General features: G+C 34.6%; 1 protein-coding gene across 3 annotated transcripts; it reads right to left on the bottom strand.

Moving 5' to 3' along the window:
- Positions 1–1,368: 1,368 nt before the first annotated feature.
- On the bottom strand, positions 1,369–7,626 carry LOC139845234 (uncharacterized). 3 transcript variants are annotated; one of them, XM_071835480.1, is made up of 5 exons: positions 6,674–7,626; positions 5,471–6,141; positions 4,940–5,029; positions 3,665–4,393; positions 1,369–1,860 (listed from the first exon to the last, which is right to left on the bottom strand). In XM_071835480.1, the coding sequence occupies exons 1-5, from the start codon at positions 6,771–6,773 to the stop codon at positions 1,750–1,752; spliced, it is 1,701 nt and encodes a 566-aa protein (XP_071691581.1). In that variant the 5' UTR covers positions 6,774–7,626; the 3' UTR covers positions 1,369–1,749. The 3 variants fall into 3 exon arrangements, with proteins under 3 accessions (XP_071691581.1, XP_071691583.1, XP_071691582.1); XM_071835482.1 differs by having other exon boundaries at positions 3,674–4,393; XM_071835481.1 differs by having other exon boundaries at positions 5,471–6,138.
- Positions 7,627–10,224: the final 2,598 nt, after the last annotated feature.

The raw sequence follows: 10,224 nt of genomic DNA, 5'->3' as shown, positions 1-10,224 counted from the left end.
TGGATTTGTGCGTACTATATTTGGAAGGTTCGAAATGACAAGACTTTTCGTGATAAATTGTGGAGCATACCGGTTGTATTGAACGAAATCCAAGTTAGATCCTTTGAGTGGATTGGACATAGATCGAGGAAAAAGAAATTCGATTGGCTTACTTGGTTGAACAACCCGAGGGTGTACTTAATTGCTTAACTTTGTATAGTTTGTCGTGTGTGTATATAGTCTAGTTTAATAGCAAGTCTTTGGGTTGCACCCTTTGCAACACAAACCTTGTTTCTCTAGGCATCATTTCGTGTACCTCGTGTAAATCTCGTGAACTCTGTATTGGTTGTTGATTAATGTTATTGTTTTGCCTTTCAAAAAAAAAAAAAAATAATTCGAGTATTAAAACATATACTGGCTCATCCATTTGGCAAGCGGTTGTGTGGGTTACGGAATACATTATTTGGAAAACCGCAATAACTATGTCTTTGGCAAAGATCGAGCAAGCATTCCTTACCTTATCTCTGAAATCTAATCTAAAAGCTTCAAATGGATTTTTGCTCGAAAGCATAATAAAAAAAAACATAAAGCTAGTTCAGATTTTAGAGATGCCATGATGCAAGTGTAGCAACTAGTAATGTAACCAACTCTAATGACATTGAGTACAGGGCAACTATTTAGATTTTATAGTAGTTTTTTAAGCAACGAAGTCTAAGACCACTAGTAACGGTTAGCCCTTGGGCTCCGCCCTTGGCTCCGTCGTCCAAGCACCCCAATATTAACAATTAGCCATTGCTTAGCCCTTGATCACTAGTGCTCCAAAATGTCGTTGGATGATAAAATCAATCACGGAAGCCACGCAATGTATTTGTTGTACATAATGCTTTTTTACTTGTACCCATAAATAATTAATTAATTTAGTGGGTGTTAGAAAGTGTGTAATGAGTACGGCGTGGATGTTAGCAGTTAGTGGTTGGTTAGTGATCGGAAGAAGGCGCTGATGTGGCAGTCCGTGATACCATGACATTACGTCATGGTTGAGAGTGGTCTAATGGAATGACCAAATTGTTTTTTCAGTTATTTCTTAAATAATATTAGTCATGTAATAGGCTTTCTTATCTGGAGTATCTTTAATATGGATCAATCTTTACCTAGAAAAGTAGGAACTATTGACAGTTCCATCAAGCACTGATTAGCCTTAGCCCATAACCAAACAGGGGTGATTCCTGATCATATCATATACAAATCCATAACACACATAAAATAAGCCCGATGAACAAAGATTGTGGACAAGTTAAACCAAATAAAGTAGACTTTTGATATATTTTTTTCTTAAGATAATATAAACGATAAGCTGTTTTGTTTAATTGAAGCCTTCTCAAGGAAAAGTAAAGAGCCAAAACCAACAGCAAACCAGATTTGTTTGCGCAATCAAATCAAATTTCCATGAGAGCTGCTATATCCTATTCTCATTTTTATCATCAGAAATATCCTGGGCGTCGAAAAGGAGTAGGACAGCTTAAATTAAACACGGATTTACAGCAAGCTATGTATATGGAATTCAACCCGTATGTACTTATTCCTATTCACTCATTCCCCTCTCACTGACTGCAAGGATTTCAAAACTTCCCTCACTACTTCTCCACTTCCCTCACTACTTCTCCAACCAAATACCATATATTGATGATATTGATCAATAATGAAAAACAGTAAAAATTAAAAAAACAGGACTTTACCCCTTCTTTTCAAGCAAATTCAAGATTATTTCAGCTAAGAATCAGACGAAATATCACCATTCTGTCGCATGTGTGTGTGGAGCAGCATAAGTAATCTCGGTTGTGTTCCTTTAAACATCTTTGATTCTGCCTGCATATTGAGGTACTGCACATAAAACAACCACAAAACCATTTAAACTTAAGATCCAGGATTTGAAACAAACCCGTACTACATAGACATGCCAAAATTGGTGGGTCAGGCACAATTGGGCACCAGGTTAAATGGGTAAGTTGGCATGAGATATTGACCTAATAATACACTGTATTATATTTTTATCTTAAAAGTAAAAATATTTGAGCTAAATATGATATAGATCCTGGATTAATACCAAAATAATCAAGTGATTTTTAAATAAAGCACAGGTTCATTCAGAACCCAATCCATGCATTGACAGAGAACCGGGAATTTCAATCTTATATATAATATACGCCAAAAAGTTCTTTATATCTAACTCAAGCAGATGAAGGACTATCATAATATATTTCCAGAAATTTACTATCGAATCTTCAACCCTGAGTCAAATTTAGTTGTCCTAACCCTATCACAATCAAACACTTGTGCTAAAACTGATCATGATCATCAAAATATCTGGAGATTCAACGAAGAACACAATGAAGTTCGAAGAACACTATGTACACAAATTTGGATTTTCGATCAAACACGATATAAGCGAAAATTAACTAATCTAATCGTTCTCTGATGATTCCTAAATCAATCAAAACCTTAACTGCTCTATAACTTCCACTATATCACTCATAAATGATCAAAATCATGATGAACACACTAACAAACATAAAAGCCTTTGAATATATCGACTAAACTTGAAAATCCAATCGAAAGCCAAACTTCACAAAAAAGTCAACGGATTGAATTTTCGATCTCAAGCCTAAAAATGTGAATTAAACCGCTAGAATCACTATATGATCTATCCTTAGTCTAATGAATTACTAACCAACCTATATCATCAACTAGATGACTCAATTCGATTTTGAGTCAATCACAAACAGAAAAGTCAAAACCTAATGTCAAATACGAAATCAAGCTCTTAGAATCACTGAATCACTACACGAATTTATGTTCTGGATCGTCTAGAACTAGTCTATTGTGCTTTGATACCAATTGTTAATACATGAAATGAAGAATTTGTGTTAAATTGTGTAATCTTAATGTATAACAGTGAATTGCATGATGCTGATGATCAACAATATGATGATGATGTATGAATCTGATGAGAACAGAATGAAGATTGAGAGAGGAATTGTTAAATGTATTTCTAGTCAAATGCTTTACAATTCCACACCTTCTATGAACTCGGTTTGGTTTAGGTCTTGTTAATATGTTTAACAAGAGCTTTTGTAAGTGATTATGGCTAATCTCTCAATTAAGAAACAGGGGATGCGTATTTATAGCCTCGTATCCTTATGGGTACAATTACTCATAATTCACACTATAATATAACCATACCAAAAAAAAAAAAAAAAAAAAAAAAAAAAAGAAAGAAAGATATATCTAACAAATTGCTAATACAGAGTAGGCAATTTATCGAATCACATTTTTTTAACAACTATCAATAAATGTGTATACAACCCCATATTTTTTTTATTTATAAACACTTGGATAATTATTATAGCAATATTGGTTTAGTATATCATAATTTACACGTTAGTAATTTATTATTAAAGCAAAACTATGGATCAATAAAAAAATATTTCAGATAAACCGAACCAATTCTCATCCTGTAAGACAGATTGCCAGTTTCAACCCAACCCAGATGGCCAGATCCGACCCACAACCCAACCCAGCCCCACCATCTTCCCACATTCACTATCACATAACCGAAACTTCAATAAATTAAAACCATCTTTTAAAAGAAAGTAAATTATACTAATAAATTTCACAAAAGAATTACCTTACTTACATCTCTGTAAAATGAACTTATCTCCTCTTCTGTGAGGCCTTCCTCCTCATCATCAGTTTCTTCCCATCCCAATGACCGTAAGAATCTAGCTTCTTCTTCCTCTGAGTAAAGTATAACATCAGAACTTATATCATTCTTTTCGTTGTTATTACTACATCTCTCAGTTGCCATATAAGCATCACCATTACAGGCCAAATCAACTTTCTTCTCATTAGAATCTTGGGACCCATCAGACCCATCCACCATCACCGATTCATGAATATTCTCTGTTACTGTAGTAGCCTCACCTTCACCAGGTGTATCACTAGCAGAAACCGATGAACCAGTATCAGTGGCCATAGTAGATTTCTTCCTCATAAGGTTAAAAAAGTCATTACGGCTGCGAGCTTGAGACGAAGGTTTCTTCTCCAATGTAGCTACACCAGGCTTGCGACCCGCAACAGAAACGGGCGGAGCAGATCCAACAACCGAGGGCATAGCAAGGGGGCTATTTGGTAATTGGCTACCACCAGTTGGACTCAAGTTGTAGTTTGAAACTGGAGTGACACCACTATTTTCACGTGATGGTTTTAGTACATGAAGTTTTCCCAAAGTTGATGTCTTTGAAGTGTCAGACATGGTAGAAATGGGTCGCAAGGAGTGTGCATGGTTAACAAGGAGAGAACTCTGATGCTGTAATGGTGCAACCTTCGGCTTTGGTTTATCAGAGGAGTTCAGCGCCTAAAATAGAAAATGAGAAATTATAAAAAAAAATATAATACACATATATTTATGCTTCGAAATTATTGAGCTTCCCAATAATATATAGATGTAGCTGACTCAATATCGCGAAACCAAGTAAGAGTATATATCATAGTTTATTCCCTACTATAAACTTGACCATATTGATACATCACAATTATAATCAAGTGACAGCAGCAAAATAAGAATGGAGGTGTTTTGTCAAAAAACCCACATAAATCATACAGATATCAAGCAAAGATTCTGGAACAATTTCGAACTGGACTTGGTATTTATTATATGTCATTCTGCTTGAGATAGTGGGTATCGACACTTTTCCAACTTAAAAGATATCCCAAGTAATTATAACGTTATCTTTCCTTTTCCACCAGAAAAAAACATTGAAAGCAATGAAACCATATCTTACGAAATGGAAACCGTATATACGAAATGAGTACAGATGAAACAACATCCATTAAAAAAGGGAAACAATATAAACGACATGAGTTAAGGCAAAAAACAACAAGAGATTCAAAACGCTCATACCAAAGCTTTAGGCAAGGAAGGAGTCATAGGAATCAGCTGCCTGGATTGCTTAACAGCAAGCTCCTCTAACCTTTGAGTTCCAACAGACAACTACAATGAACAAGATAAACATAAGTACATGAAACATGCTAACTATAGGTGGATTTTGGCCCATTTACTAGTGATAGGAATGATTCAGGTTATGTTTGATCTCTCGCCGGTCAAATGAGTGAGGTAAAAAAAAAAAAAAAACCAAAATGGAAACAGACAAAACATGTATGAAGTTTCCCATGCCACTTTAATTTAAAGCATATAACCAACCAACTCGTGTCATCCAAAAAAAAAAAAAAAGTACTGATGTAACAATCTATTTTGTAATTATTATTTAAAATATTATATAACAGATTGGACAATTAGTATTGCAAGTCAACTCAACGAAGCCCATTTCAACCTGTACTAAAACAGTACTCGTATTGACCAATCACCAGACCCACTCATTTCACCACCTCCAGTACTAACATACAACGTGTATATAAAAAGGTCCTTAACTACCTGAGGAGCAGTTTGAGCCCGAGGAGAACCCTGTGAAAATGTTTCAGCCATATTGCGACCACTTGTCATACTTACAGTTGCAGAAACTGATGTTGATTGTACACTTTGTACAACCGAACCGTTACTCCCAACTATAACAGGCACCTCAGCCAATGCTGAAGTCCACCCATCACCGCCAATAACCGCCGAGCTACCGATCGGCAGGCTTTGAATAGCACTACTCAATCCAGGAGACGGGACTCTACCAATTTCGGTATCCGTATGCTTTTCTTCTGTTCCAAGAGATGGAAAATCCCTCTCAAATGTATTCTTGAGACCACCATTGCCGCCACTATTGCCACCACCATCGGCTACTACTTTTCGGGGCCATGACTCACCACGTTTTGCAGATACATTTGAGTGTGAACGTCTTAACCCTTGTTTCTCAAACCTACTTGGTAAAATGTTACCCAAAGGATCGGGATATTCATGATGTCTATGATTTGACTTCTCTTTATCAGAATACCGACCAAAACTACTGTAAGACTTTAAATGAGATGAACCGTTACTACTAGACGTGCGACGGAAGTATGATGATGTTGTCCTATCTGAAACAGACGGGCGTCCTACATCATTATTACTGGTATCAACAAGTGATTTGTTTCTTGTGGCCCTTGATACACCTTGTTCTTCTAGAAAAAAAAAATATTGTTAGATATATAACCAAAACTGAAACAGATGAATGTACTATGGGTGTTTGGACATGAATTTTAAAAACGTGCTCTTAGATAATCAGAAAGAGATAATCAGTTAAATTAGATGTAAGTATAAATGTATAATATAATGTTTTGATATACTTCTATTTCAAGTTGAAATAATCCAAAATTGGAACGTTCGAAGAACTTATTTATGCAACTATTAGATACAATAACAAAATGGGCATAATGTGAAAGAAGGGCAAAATCTCTTATCAAATGGGAGTAAATGCATTTAGAATTAGGTAATAAATATACAGAGTAGCTAAATACGTAGTTGCAGTTCGTCCTTTAATATTATCAGTTCTGTGCAGTTGAATTGAAACTAGATATGTAAAGCTTGTTATTTTCCATTTTAAAAATCACATAATAAGAAACAAAAGCTGATCAACAAAACATAAAAACTTAACGTTTAAACTGCAAATAGTAACACTCATAAACTCATTACACAAAGTTAAAAAAAATTTACCAGAATGCAACGCAGACGACTGAAACTGATGGGATGTTGTACTTATGCTTCCACTGCTCTTTAACCATTCAGGTACAAACGTTGGCTCACTTCTTTCCATATCTAATCCTGAACATTATAAAGCCAGAATAACAATGGACAAACGGGCATCCAACTATTGTCGCCCAATCGCTTCTGCCTTCCCCTCCCACAAAATTCACATACACCTAATCCACTCTTCGAAAACACGCAAATAAAACACCAACCGTTCGCGCACTGTCCTAACTTTCCTTCTCACCCTTTTCGCCGCTATAATCAAATTAAAAAAAAAAAAGTACAAAAAACTGTTCTGTACAAACCTATTCAAAGCTTCATGATCAATTTATCACCACACTGTCTATGTTATTTACTGATATTTAGGTCCAATCAAAGACTGAACAAACTTAAAAGACCCTCATCTCATGTAACTGTCTTATATCATCTACAGCATACACACATATCCTTTCTTAATCAGCTGTTAAAATGTTCATTCCCATTACACAAAACAATCAAGCCCTAATTTTCCAAAACAGGAAAATAACAAATCGAAACCCTAAATTCAATTCAACCGATATTGTAAATTCGTATTATTAACAAACATATATCAAAACTGAACTAACCGTTAACCGTTCGAACCAAAAGACCAATCAGACCACCCTAATTCTCCGTTTCTTGTAATTATGTTCCGTCAGTACGATTTGATTAAATAGAAATTGATGTGTATGACTATTTGTGGGTGTGTGTGTGTGTGCAATAATGGAATACGTAAACGAGGAGTTTGTGAATTAGGTTGTTTTGCAATAATGTATATGTGTGTGTGTATTTACTCTGTGTGTTTATAATAAGAAGAAGGATGAATGAGAAAAACACCAATGGCGTTGAGGCGTGTGGATGAACAACTTTTATGTGTGTGTATTTTTGTGTTTTGTGTTTTGTGTTTTGTGTCAGAGAAACAAATAAAAGGGTAGAACACAGGAAGTACTCATGGTTTTTATATTGATTTTGGTGTTGGTTTTTTCAAATTTGATATTGATATCCCTTTGCTGTTTTAAGGTCTTGTTTTTGTGTATATCTTGAATCTAGACAAATTTTTGTTTTCTGTATTTTCAACACAATTTTTTTTTTTCTCAACAAAAGTTAAAAACTCTCGCTTTAGAGTGAGAATTGGACCTGCATTGACAATAACTCAACTGTGAGTCCCACAAGCAAGTTAACGTCCTTTTGTGTTGTTCGTTTTTTTTTCTTCGTATTTTTGTATAAGAGTGCTCCCAATGGTGACAACATGTCTTACAGGACTAACCAACCATTCAGCGCCACATCAGCACCTCCATCTCACTTCCTTCTCAGGACTAAACACTCCCAACAAAGACACTCCTCCTTCCATTTTTTTATTTTCTTTTTTTATTTTTTTTTTATATTATCAAATAATTATTATTATTTATATTATAAATTTTAAATAAAATACATAAAACTACCATTTCATTAAAATTAAAAAAAAATACAATAATTAAAAATTAAAACATTACGACAATTAAAAATTAAAAGATTACAACAATTAAAAAAAATACTAGAAAGCTAAATAACCAAACTACTCCTCGTCGTCGTCCATGTTTTCCAATTGCTTCGCATATCTTTTTTTAATTTTTTCTCGAGCCCGCATTAACATATCGTATTCATCGGGAGGCAAATCTGGTGACACCGGTTTGGAAAGAAGCTTCAACCCTTTAAACATAGTCCGCATGCCGCTATCATCTTGTAGCTTTTTCATGGTTTGATTTGTAGTGACCCGAACTTTTCCATGTTTATATATATTAAATGAAATTGTTATTTACATGATTAAGTGTTTCCAACATGTTAAGCAATCAAACTTGTTAAGACTTGATTAATTGAAATAGGTTTCATATAGACAATTGACCACCCAAGTTGACCGGTGATTTACGAACGTTAAAACTTGTAAAAACTATATGATGTCATATATATGGATATATATATATATATATATATATATATATATATATATATATATATATATATATATATATATATATATATATATATATATAGTTAACATGGTATTATGATAAGTAAACATATCATTAAATATATTAACAATGAACTACATATGTAAAAACGAGACTACTAACTTAAGGATTTCGAAACGAGGCATATATGTAACGATTATCGTTGTAACAACATTTAAATGTATATATATATCATATTAAGATATATTATTACATCATAATATCATGATAATGTAATAATTTAACATCTCTTTAGATATAATAAACAATGGGTTAACAACATTTAACAAGATCGTTAACCTAAAGGTTTCAAAACAACACTTACATGTAACGACTAACGATGACTTAACGACTCAGTTAAAATGTATATACATGTAGTGTTTTAATATGTATTCATACACTTTTGAAAGACTTCAAGACACTTATCAAAGTACTTCTACTTAACAAAAATGCTTACAATTACATCATCATTCATTTTCATCAACAATTCTACTCGTATGCACCCGTATTCGTACTCGTACAATACCCAGCTTCTAAATGTATTTACTATTGGTATATACACTTCAATGATCAGCTCTTAGCAGCCCTTGTGAGTCACCTAACACATGTGGGAACCATCATTTAACATCTAGCAAGAAATATCTAACAAAACAACAAACTAATGGAGCCTATATTGAAGGCATAAGTTCACGTGATGTAACAACCCAACCCAAATTACAAACGACCACGCGAAAAATTGAAATAAAAAAAAAAAAATTCTTTGTGCAGCTGGTGGCGCGGCGCGCCATTCCTATGCGCGGCGCGCAGAATGGGTCTGGCAGCCTGCTGTCCAAAAAGTCCCCAAATACGAAAATGTTCGGCCACTTCCCAACGTATTTAGATTAAACGCTTTTCACAACACAATCATATAAGTAAAACTAACATGGTCCATTAATAAAATAAGTTTTACGAACCCGGGCCCACATATGCCCAAATTGCCCCTTAAGTACAAAATACAAGTTCGACCACAAGAGTTTAAGTTCCAACAAGACCACGAGCATGATGTTGGGGATAAACTACCCAATCCTAGGTCGAATCCAAAAGTAATCCAAGTAAGCATCAAAAGGGGAAAATCATCTAAATCCCGAGCATACCCTTGCCAAATCCGCTTTCGTACCTAAAAATGTAAACAACGAGAGGGTAAGCTAATGCTTAGTGAATGCAATACTTATACATATACATATGTAATTCATCCACTTACAATACCATGCAAACAAAATGCATAAACGAGCTAGCAACACCAAACATACTACTAGCAACAACGTTAGTATATAAACCGTCACAATAATATACTAAAATCACAACAATGCATAAATAAAACAAACCGTTCCCCGCTATGGCACTACCGACTTGTAGACGACCAATAACATCGAGTCTCACTCGTAAGATGCCACTGACTTGTGACTCATCATAAGGTGTCACCGACTTGTGAATCACCAAAGGGTGTCACCGACTTGTGAACTACCCACCAAT

The sequence above is a fragment of the Rutidosis leptorrhynchoides genome, chromosome 4, assembly GCF_046630445.1.
Source record: "Rutidosis leptorrhynchoides isolate AG116_Rl617_1_P2 chromosome 4, CSIRO_AGI_Rlap_v1, whole genome shotgun sequence".
Lineage (NCBI taxonomy): Eukaryota > Viridiplantae > Streptophyta > Magnoliopsida > Asterales > Asteraceae > Rutidosis > Rutidosis leptorrhynchoides.
Note: the sequence above shows the minus strand (reverse complement) of the source record. Positions and strands in the feature narration are given on the sequence as shown.

What these genes read in the sequence shown, in the direction of transcription:
- LOC139845234 (XM_071835480.1), bottom strand. Translation starts at nt 6,773, where the DNA reads ATGGAAAGAAGTGAGCCAACGTTTGTACCTGAATGGTTAAAGAGCAGT. An exon ending in GGGCTCAAACTGCTCCTCAG is followed by an intron (nt 5,030 to 5,470) that starts GTAGTTAAGGAC and finishes TGTTCATTGTAG; the next exon opens with TTGTCTGTTGGAACTCAAAG. An exon ending in TTTACAGAGATGTAAGTAAG is followed by an intron (nt 1,861 to 3,664) that starts GTAATTCTTTTG and finishes TTTTATGTGCAG; the next exon opens with TACCTCAATATGCAGGCAGA.